The sequence below is a fragment of the Phoca vitulina genome, unplaced genomic scaffold (genome assembly GCF_004348235.1).
Source record: "Phoca vitulina isolate PV1807 unplaced genomic scaffold, GSC_HSeal_1.0 scaffold18, whole genome shotgun sequence".
In the NCBI taxonomy this organism is placed as follows: domain Eukaryota; kingdom Metazoa; phylum Chordata; class Mammalia; order Carnivora; family Phocidae; genus Phoca; species Phoca vitulina.
This window is the reverse complement of record NW_022589721.1, coordinates 22,052,020-22,062,935: the sequence shown is the minus strand read 5'-3', so window position 1 is coordinate 22,062,935 and position 10,916 is coordinate 22,052,020. Positions and strand designations below refer to the sequence as shown.

General features: G+C 52.7%; 1 protein-coding gene across 5 annotated transcripts; it reads right to left on the bottom strand.

Moving 5' to 3' along the window:
* Positions 1 to 275: 275 nt before the first annotated feature.
* On the bottom strand, positions 276 to 5,384 carry MYC (MYC proto-oncogene, bHLH transcription factor). 5 transcript variants are annotated; one of them, XM_032416053.1, is made up of 3 exons: positions 4,895 to 5,384; positions 2,456 to 3,224; positions 276 to 1,328 (listed from the first exon to the last, which is right to left on the bottom strand). In XM_032416053.1, the coding sequence occupies exons 2-3, from the start codon at positions 3,210 to 3,212 to the stop codon at positions 769 to 771; spliced, it is 1,317 nt and encodes a 438-aa protein (XP_032271944.1). In that variant the 5' UTR covers positions 3,213 to 3,224; positions 4,895 to 5,384; the 3' UTR covers positions 276 to 768. The 5 variants fall into 5 exon arrangements, with proteins under 5 accessions (XP_032271944.1, XP_032271948.1, XP_032271946.1 ...); XM_032416057.1 differs by having other exon boundaries at positions 2,456 to 3,221; positions 4,895 to 5,258; XM_032416055.1 differs by lacking the exon at positions 4,895 to 5,384 and adding an exon at positions 3,799 to 4,585 and having other exon boundaries at positions 2,456 to 3,221.
* Between the last annotated feature and the right edge of the window lie 5,532 nt (positions 5,385 to 10,916).

Here is a 10,916-nt window from a genome sequence, read left to right as displayed (position 1 = left end):
CTGCCTGTTCATTCTTTCATGTAGCAACTCTGGCCCTATCACAAATCTCCAGGAAGCATCTTATAACCCTGAGAAAATAAAGCCCTTAAGGCCCCAGACCCATTTTAACAAAGAAAAGCCCTTGCCCTTTCTTAAATAACTTCTTTTCCCATCTTTGTAAACTCATTCCCTTGAGGGCCAAATTCTGTGAATTGGAATTGATGAAAAGAGAATGGAAAGAAAAAAAAAAGGCAAGAAAAGAAACAAAACACTCACAACTTAAGATTTGGCTCAATTATATATTTGCCAGGTATTTTATTTTTTCTAAAAACAATAGAAAAAATCAACTTTAAAAAGGAAAATGTACTTAAATAAAAAAAATTATGGTTTATAATACATGGTTTGAATTCTTGTATAACTGCTATAAACGTTTTATTAAAGTTATTTACATTTAATGGCCATATTTACATGGGGAAGTGGGGTAAACTTTACGATTTTTTAAAAACAATTCTTAAATACAAATCTGTTAAAGGAAAAAAAAAAAATGGCAAGCATAAAAAAAGTTCTTTTATGCCCAAAGTTCCATTTGAGGCAGTTTACATTATGGCTAAACCTTTCAATCCTAAGGCTTAGCCAAGGTTGTGAGGTTGCACTTGAACATGCATTTGAAAAAAGTTCAGATATGAGGAGCTGCTACAGTTCTGTCAGAAGGAACCCGTTCCCTTACTTTCTCTTAGTAACAAATGAGAATTCATGACCAATTCCAGTTCCTCCCTCCAATAGGTGGACTTAGGCACCAGAGTTCCTTAGCTGTTCCAGTTTGTGTTTCAACTGTTCTCGCCGCTTCCGCAACAAGTCCTTTTCTGAAATGAGCTTCTGCTCCTCTGTTTGGACCGACAGGATGTACGCGGTGGCTTTTTTAAGGATGACTACCTTGGGGGCCTTTTCATTGTTTTCCAACTCCGGGATCTGGTCACGCAGGGCAAAAAAGCTCCGTTTCAGCTCGTTTCTCCTCTGGCGTTCTAAGACGTTGTGTGTCCGCCTCTTGTCATTCTCCTCTGTGTCCGAAGACCTGGGGCTGACACATTTGCGGTTGTTGATCTGTTTCAGGACTCTGCCACTGTCCAACTTAGCCCTCTTGGCGGCCGGATAGTCCTTCCTGGTGGAGGGGGGCGCTGCGTAATTGTGCTGATGGGTGGACACATGGCATCTCTTAAGGACCAGCGGGCTGTGAGGAGGTTTGCTGTGGCTTCCCGCTGAGGGTGACCCCGATTCTGACCTTTTGGCAGGGGGCTGCCTTTTTTCCACAGAAACGACATCAATTTCTTCTTCATCCTCTTGTTCTTCCTCTTTAAGAAAGGAAATAGAAACCACCCGGTTAGCCACGTTTCCTTAAAGCAATCAATGACCAGATTAAATGAATGCTGTGTAAATATAAGGCATTATTACGTGAGAAAGAGCCCTGGCACCCAGTTATCCGCAGAGAACAAACTAGCCAACCGACCCTGCTCTTCTTGCCACGAAGGCCCGAGTCAGAAGGGGAGAATGACAGCTAGCTTTACAGCACAGACAAGAAAATTACAATTTACCAGGATAACACATTGATGCCAATTCTTACCTAAGACTTAATGAGGCTTTGGACACACCCAAAGCAAAGCACATTCCCAAGCACCTCCTTTTTTTTTTTTTTTTTAAGATTTTTAAGGGATTTTACCAAGAACACTTCAGGTGTTGCAAATGATAGCTTCAAATCTGTTGGTAGGACTTTAGCAACTCTCTATTTTACTGGAAGTGCAAAAAGAAAAAAAAAATTCCCGCGGCTTTGCCAAAAGTTCTAGGGGTGGGGGAAGGAGAAAAAAAAAGTCCAATTTTGGCAAGGATTTGCTTTTAAGTGTTCAGAACAGGCTGAACGGATCCCAGCTCCTCAGCCCGAAGGCCCTTAGGGCACTTTCACTAGTTCCCAGCACCCCGTGGGGAGGCTGCCCTGCCTCTGTCCGCTGCCCGGGTTCATTTTTCCGTGGATCTGTAGTCCACGAAATCCCACCAGCTTCTCGCGAGGCAATTCATTCACTCTCACAGAGATCAATCCTCTCTTATCCCCCTTCACACACACCCTCACCGCCCACCCCGGGGCAATTAAAATGCTTAAGAAAAGTAAGAGGGAGTGGATGGAGTTGCAAGATAAGCCAGAAGATTTAAAAACCCAAATGAAATTCCTAAGGGGAGGGAGAGAGAGGAGGGGGCTGGCCACGGGGGGCAGTCTTAGAAGGGATGGGAGGGAACCCTAAAGCCCTGTTTTCCGGGATGATGAGCTCCCAGATGCTTCCAGATCTAACATTTCCCTTCCCAAATCTGAGAAAAGAAAAAAAAAAAAAAGGCTGGGTCAACGGAAGTGGCCAGCTGAATGAGCCGCCCCGGGAAAATCATTAAGAGACCCAGTTGCCCCCTGTGACAGGCCGGGAGGGGCTCAGCTTACCCGAGTCGCTGCTGGTGGTGGGCGGTGTCTCCTCGTGGAGCGCCAGGGGCTCGGGACTGGCCCGCGGGGAGGACTCCGCCGAGGAGAGCAGAGAGTCCGAGGACGGGGAGAAGGCGGTGGAGTCCGGGGAGGCGCAGGGCTTGGGCGAGCTGCTGTCGTTGAGCGGGTAGGGAAAGACCACGGAGGGGTCGATGCACTCGGAGGCGGCGGCGCTCAGGTCCTGCAGGTACAGGCTGGAGGTGGAGCAGCCGCCAGGCCCGCGGGCGGGGCTCGGGCTGCCGCTGTCTTTGCGCGCAGCCTGGTAGGAGGCCAGCTTCTCGGAGACCAGCTTGGCGGCGGCCGAGAAGCCGCTCCACATGCAGTCCTGGATGATGATGTTTTTGATGAAGGTCTCGTCGTCCGGGTCGCAGATGAAGCTCTGGTTCACCATGTCCCCTCCCAGCAGCTCGGTCACCATCTCCAACTGGTCGGCCGTGGAAAAGCTGCCGCCGCCGCCGTCGTCGTCCCCCCTGGGGGAGAAGGACGCGACTGCAACGTAGGAGGGCGAGCAGAGCCCCGAGCGGCGGCTCGGGGACAGCGGCGGGGTGGGCAGCAGCTCGAATTTCTTCCAGATATCCTCGCTGGGCGCCGGTGGCTGCAGCTCGCTCTGCTGCTGCTGCTGGTAGAAGTTCTCCTCCTCGTCGCAATAGAAATAAGGCTGTACCGAGTCGTAGTCGAGGTCATAGTTCCTGTTGGCGAAGCTGACGTTGAGGGGCATCGCGGCAGCCTGCTGAGGGGGGCACACAAAGGGGGGGGCCGTCGTGAGTTAAGAGGGTCTGGGTGGGTGCCGCAGCCCCGCGCAGCGCGCGCCCCGACGCCGAACCGCGCGCGCTCCCCTGCGAGCGCTAGCCCCAGAAGGGGCCGGTGGCGGGGAAGGGCACCCTCTCATCCCCTCCAGGTGGCCCCCTGCTAGCTGGGACACACACTTGGTGAACCAGCTGCGGAGCGCCCGCGGAGCTTGCGTTCCCCCCCGCACCCTCACCTCGGCCCGGGTGCCCGGAGCGCGAAGCCCGGGAGTCCGCCCCGCCGCCGCCGAGCAATCGAAATTGGTTTTGGCCTCCTTAAGTGGCCGGGGGAGGCGGCAGCGGGGAACACAATCCGCCAAACCCGAAGCCGCAAAAGTTTTGCGCCACCTGAAGGAGAAGGCGAGAGGCGCCGCGGCGGGAGCGGCGGCGCGCGGCCCCCTCCCGCGCCGGGCCCCTCCGCGCCGCGCCCGTTCCCACTCGCGCCCTCGCCGCGCTCCTTCCCCCGCGGGCGCCGCCGCCCCTCCCAACCCCCCCTCCCCGCCGCCCTTCCATCCCCACCCCCAGCGCGCCCCCCTTCCTTCCTCCGCCGGCTTTTCTCGGTGTCCCTCGCCGGCTGGTGGGGCGAGCCTAGCCGCTGGCCGTAACACTTCCCCCCATAAATAAAAGGGGGGTGTTAGATAATAACAGGGGCACCTCCCTTCAACACCCAATACGGCGACGCAACTGCGCCAGAGCCCCTGCTGCGATCCCGCGCCCGGAGTCGGGCGTCTTCCCCTCACCCGCCGAGGGTAGCAGCTGTTCTGGCAAAGCCCGAGCCCCGCTCCTTGCCTTCCCTCCGCATCTCAGGGGCGCGGGGATACCAGGGGCGGCGGCGGGGGAGCCAAGGATGGGTGCGGAGATTCGCCCTCGTTTCCCCCAAGTCCATGATTCCAGGAGAATCGGACACATCCCTGCCCAGCCTCCCTTTCCCTGGTCCCTGCGCCTCCCCAACACCCGGTCCCCAACCAGTCCCTCGGAAGCCCAAGATCCCTAATTTTATTAATCTTTTAAAAAGCCAAATGCCAACTTCTTGAAAGGAGCAGGGGGTGAATGGGAAACGCCGCGGGGATCGGCGGGCGGGACGCGCCGCAGTGTCTGTCTCCGGCTGTCAGAAATGCGGTAAGACGGAATTTAAATGCCCTTTCCGAGACGCGGAAAAGTCAGCGGCTGCGGAGCTCTCTGGCTCCCACACGCAATTTGTAATTCTTACTCCCAGGAGCTCAGGATGCACAGGGCTCTCTGCCCACCGCGAAGCACAGCACCCCCCCTCCCTCCAAAAAAGCAAAAGCAATTAGTGCAATAAAGCAGGAATGTCCAGCTGGTCGGGGGCAGCGTCAGTATACATAAGCAAAAATCTCTAAAGACGAGTTTTAGAAACGCACCCGTCGTCCCTCTGCCTTCTCCCCTCCCATCTTGACAAGCCGCTCTCCCCCATCCAGTTCTGGTTCGTCCTCACCCCACCCCGAGCTACCACAACTACTCTGAGAAAAGTGTCAATAGCGCAGGAATGGCTGAGACGACACCCCAATTCGGGCATTCGACTCCGACTCGTCGCGGCATTGCATTAAGGCGGTAGGGAAAATAAATGAGAACACAAATAGATCCGGGTGCTTACCGGGTTTTCCACTATGCGAAGGAAATCCAGAGTCCAAAAAGCGGCGAGGAGCGCCTTTCGGAGGAGCCGGTCGCGGGCAGCGGCGGGGAGAAGTGTCTCCCCAAATAGGCAGAATAGCCTCTCCGCGTCCGGAGAGTCGCGCTCTCGCTCGGGTCTTGTAAGTTCCAGGGGCAAGTGTCCGCCCGCGGCAACGGGCAAAGTTTCGTGGGGGCGCTGGGGGTTGCGCCCCGCTGGCACGGGTCGACGGGCCGGGTGGGGTGGGGGCGGCTGGGCCGGAGGCGAAGCCCCCTTTCGCTCCGGATCTCCCTTCCCCGGGCGACCGGAGCGCCACTCGGCTCGCTCGGCAGGCTCTGCTCGCTCTACTCTTCCACCCTAGCGGGCGCGCCCGCTCGCTCCCTCTGTCTCTCGCTGGGATTACTACAGCGAGTCGAATAAAGCCCGAAAAACCGGGTTTTATATTGCTAGGCACGATCCCGCCCCCCTTGTTCTCTTTTTCCCGCCAAGCTCTGAATAGCCCTGCCCTTCCCGAGGCCGGCGGGGAGCCAGGCGGCGGCCGGGGCGCAGCGACGGCGGCGGCGGCGGCGGCGGCAGCAGCGGCAGCGGGTAGAAGCGCAGCTCGGGGGGGTCCTCGACCGCGCAGACCCTCGCATATAAAGGGCGGGTGGGCGGGGATTCGCGAGAGAGGATCTTTTTTCTCTCTCCCCCCGCCCTCCGCTTTGGGAACCAAGGAGGGGCGATACTGTGGAGGGAGGGACGGGGGTGGAGGAGCGGGGAGGAGACTCAGCCCTTTCTGCCTGGCACTCCAGTGCGCCGAGCTCTCGGATGTAAACAGTCAGAGCACAGCTTGAATTAACTGCGCGCGCCTACCATTTTCTTTCGCTCCCGCTCAAACCCTCTCCCTTTCTCCGTTGCTCCTCTGGCGCAGCGCTCGGTTTGACAAACCGCGTACTTGTCCTGCGCGCTTAAATCATCGCAGGCGGAACAGCTGAGCCTTCCACACAGAATACACCGTGTACCCATCGCCCCGCCAGGCACGTCCCGGGCGGACGGGCGCCTCCCGAAGGCTGGGGACAGGGCAGCGTTTGGAAAATCAGTCCTACGAAGAACGGGAGGGAAGCAGGGGTATTTATGGGCGCGCGCTCGGAGTGTGTGGGGTGTTAGTGTCGATGGGGATAAGTGGTAAGAGATACAAGGAGGACGATGATGCCTGGAATATTAAAATAACTCAGCAACCCACTGCCACGTATACTTGGAGAGCGCGTTATGAATAAACACCCACTGCATTTGTCGGCGGTGTTATGCCTTATATGCCTACGGCTACCTATCGCGATTGGGTACCTTCCACCCCGAATGAATCCCTCAATTTGCTGCCTAGGCAGCAGACACCCACGCCCCCGCCCCTCCTACGCAGGCCTCCAGGGGGGTCGGCGGGAGCCCGCTCTTCCCCGCAGGACGCGCTAATCCCTGAGATCTTTCCTGCGTGCTCCCGAACTGGAGTTAGGGAGGAACGCGGTTGCGGGTGCGCGCGGCGGGGGACCCTCCCCCGTCCGCTTTCCCCCAGTCTGCACCCGCATCCCACCCCCACGCCTCTCGCTCGGAGTTCCCAATTCCGCAGCCAGGTTTCAGAAAAGAGACAAATCCTCTTTGCGCCCCGTGGCGCCGGTTTGCACCAGCCTGGGGTTCCCAGGTTTGGGGGAAATCAATGGCGCTAGACGCGAGAATTTTTTTTTTTTTTTTTTTTGGGGGGGGGGGGGGGGGGGAAGCCTCGGGACCCGCGTTCCCAGAAGGCCGGGGAGGAGGCGAGCTGGAGGACCCTGCTTCGGGAGTTTGCAGAGACCCTGGTGAAGAAGACCGTTAACTCTTTCCTCTTCGGGCAAACCGGACATTTACTTCCTTTCTGGGTCTTCTTTCCACTTTATTATTGGAATCGAGATTATGCACAAAATAAAATAAAATAAAATAAAAATGTAAAAAATGCATCGATTCTTATCAAAGTAGAGGAGTCAAATATTACTTCCGTGCCTTTTTGGTGGGTCTTGGGCCAATTAAACACTGGCCAAATTTCAAGCATTAATTTCCTTGTTCACTGACTCTAATTTTTTTTCTGAACACCGCAGTGTTCAGTGAAGTACTTAGGTATAATCCGCGTACTTCTATATACATTTCTTGTACACATTCAACCCAGAATGTTGCCCAACACGACACATGATTTATTCGCTCCCTAAGTAAATCTATATTTAAGATATAATGCATATTCCCTCGGGATTTGCTATTTTGCATTACACTGGGGCATTAAAAACAAAGGCAATCTCCCCACCGTGGTCCTTCACCCAAAAGCATTTTAAGTAAACTTTTCCTTACCCCCCCTCCCCATTCCAAATAGAAGAAAATCCGGGGGGTGGGGGAGAAGATCTTGCAGAGCATGTTTGAAATAAATTATTACCCGTTGAGTTTGCAGCTCAGCGTTCAATTGTTAAATGAGTAGCAACTTCCTCCAAATCAAGCGCACAGCGCAATTCGGCTTTAAGGGTTGCAAATTACTCCAGCCTCTGGGCCTTTGCCGCAAACGCTAGGAAGCGACCAATCGCTAGTCAAGGTTTTGCTGCAAAGCGTCTTTCCTCCGCCCCCTCCCGGGGCTGCACCCGCGCTGGGGTTTGCGAAAGTAAAGTAAGTGTGCCCTCTACTGGCAGCCGAGATCACCGCGTCCGGATGCCAACTGAGGGAGGGAGGTTGGTGGGGGCAGGGGCGTCCGGCGCGCGGGGGTTTCCTGCGGGGCGAAGGATGTGGTGGCTCCTTAAAACGAGTTTCCAGCTCCCTCCTTACCGACTCCTTCAGGCCCGCTGCAAAGGAAAGGAAGGAAGAGGAATTACTGGAAGGAAAAGTGGCTCGGAGGCGGCTATTCGACCGCAAAAGCAGTGGTGAAGTGAAAATAAATCCATCACTACTTATCGACAATGAATTATCACCCTATGGAGAACTGATGCTATTTATGGAAAACACGGAATAATTAACAAGTACAGACACCAAAAAAAGGTCCAACGAAACTCTGAAGCAGCAAAACAAGCTTTAGCCCGCATGTCTTAGAAAGCCATCGTCTCCTAACCATCGAGTTTCAAAGCAAGATCTTGGATTCATTGGGGAAGGCTAGGCGCAGTGGAAGGGGAGCGGTATTTGTGTTTTGTTATTATTAAAAAAATTTTTTTCTCCCCAAAACAGGGCTGGTGAACAATAGCCAGATGCTTTGATAGTGATGGGGGAGGGGCATTTGAGATCCCACTGGAAAAGAGTGTAAAGGAACATTTTGTTAAAAAGTTTTCATCCCGAAACAACTGGGCAGTAAAGGTTGCAGTAAATGTGAAGGAAACTGACATTGCATGTTTCGGGGGTGCGAATATCTCAAGTAGTCTCTTTATGATGAGAAGGATGCTTTGACAGTGTCTGATCACCTAGGTGTATCCTCAGGAAATTTGGCAACAGGAGATCCTTCCTGCAAGAGGCCTCTTAGGGTGGTTTCCCAGGAATCTGGCACTTTGGGCTTCGCTCTGCTGGAGGCTGACTACACTCCACAGGACACACAAAACAAAAACAACAAAACCCCAAACCGTCCAACCTAATCAAACAGCAACAGCAAAAGTAAGTTCAGCGTGACCTCAGAGGGTAGTTTGGAAAGCTATTGAAGATGGCACATATGCCCTATCTTAATGTCAGACAACTGAATTATGCCAGCCTGGTGTGGGACCGTTGAGGATGTGTGAACCCCAGGCAGATACGCTGCTTGTGGCTTCAGGACTCAACCACACTCTCCCCCAGGTTGGTGATATCACCTGGGGTGTTACTTTCAAGTAACAGCTTGGCCTTGTAGGGGCCATCCCATTTTATAGCCAAGGAAACAGAAAATCAGATCTCCACCAGGCTCAGGGACTCCATTGTCTTTAAAAAATTTTTAAGAACCACTTGACCTAGAGTAGACATTTGCTGGGTTGAACATGGCTGGGGAGATTAAAACGAATAATATCTTTGCAGATGACCAAAGTGGTGCGTGCTCACTGTGAAGGGAAAATTGTAAAATAGAAAAATAAAGGAATCAGAGAACGGAAAGAGTTTGTAATCCTGATCACCCAGAGATAGCTATTGGGGTTTACCTTTTAAGGACACTGTTTAAGGGACAACTTTGGTCTTTCTACATCCTTTTGGAAGTTAGTAGTAGGTGTCTGCTGACCAAGCATTCCTGGTTTGCTGGTCTAGGGACACTCTAAGGCTGTGTCTCTCTTGTTTTAGGGTGTTGTTGGGGTTCTAAGAAGAGGCGGGTCTCCAGAAGGGCAGCTCTGTTATCACCCACAGGGTTGGGACTCCAGGTAAACAGTCCAGTGAGATTTGTCTCCTGGAAGAGAACACTGTGTCACTGCAGGAACATTCTTCCCTCCAGGATGGTACAAATAAGAATCATTAATTCTCACAAACGCATATTCTCATGATGACTTTGTGGGTGCCACTTTTAGGCTTAGGAAAAAAGAAGTGTGCAGAAAGAATGAGCAATTTGATCCAACTTTCTCCACTCTTTCCAGAGACGCAAAAGGAGAGATTCAGAATGTGTGACTTACGTAACACCAGTCCCCATCTCCCCTCTTCTTTGAATATCTCTTCCCCCACCCCTCAAAAAGTTTCCTACCCAGTAAGTTGATCTTTGACAGATAAGAGCAGTGACTAATATAGATAGAAACTGGACCCTGGTGATCCAACCAGCTTCAACGTGGGGGTGAGACAGAACTCCCCTCCCTCCCTCCCCCAGGAAGGCTGGCTTGTAATTTCAAAACCCCTTGAAGTCATATGGGGCCTGTCAAGGAGGGAGGAAAGAGGGGAAAATGATAAATATGTATCTCCAGCAGAAAGATCATTTTGAAAGAAGGGCCATGAGACTCAAACCCAAGCCAGCCAGGGAATGTTGAAGGCAGGGAAGGTCTCACCAGCATTTGCATGCCAACCGTGTGTCCCAGGGAGAGGAACCCTGGAAAGCTCTTCAGCAGACTAGCAGATGGAATCTGGCCAATCATTCATTTGTAGGAATGATAACAAAAAGGCAGTGAAGAAAATCTTGGTGCACTTTAAAAAATGCATGTTTTTTAAAAATGTTGTCTCCCTCTCCCCACCCCTATACTGCATCACTTAAAGCAACCGAGAAGGGAAAAAAAAGATGTTTTTAACTCAAAACCCTAGACCCTACATTCCCTGTGTTGCATTGAGTATATTTGGTTGCTCTCTTACCCACTGACTTCAGATCCTCGCGGAGGGTGCTGGGCTCGACCCACTAAACGTTAGTCTCGTCCTGTCCCCAGCGTGGCATTCTTTTACTCCTCAGTCCTCCTTGAGGTTGCCTCCCTTTGTAGCTGCTGGAGTAGACAAATGGTTCCTTTGTTTAGCCTCTTCAAAGGCTCGGTTTATTGTTCCGCAAGTGCCAACCCCAAGCCAATCTCAGAAGTCTCCACACTTTGTCGCTCACTTGGCCCATTTTTGCTATGGTCCTTTTGGGCGACATCTGTCCCCAGGTTGGACCCTAGCTGGGTTGGAGGTGGAAGTGATTGTAAAGGACACTCGGGGTGGGAGTGGGGGGGTGCGGATTTTAGCTTCTTAATCTCTGACCTTCCTTTGGAAGCCGGTGGGGATAAGAGCCTGTTCCTTTTATGGACTTGTAGAAATCCCAAACCAAGGCTTCTAACTTTCTGCAGGTAGCTCACCCTTGGTTCTCCTTTTTAGATTGTCTGTTCCTTCTGTAACTCCATTTGAAGGAGCTTTCTCGCTGGTACCTAGTGATCACCAAAGCCCATGACCTCTTTCCCATTTTCCCTCTCGCCTTCGCTGCTCTAAAGGGAAACTGATGGCTTTTGGAAATGATTGCTCTTTTGATTCTCATAAAATGATGGTTCTTAACTGGAGGTGATTTTGTCCCCCTCAGGGGTTATTTGCAAGGCCTGGAGACATTTTGAGTTGTTACAAAAGGGCGGGGCTTACTCCTGAATGTCCGCAG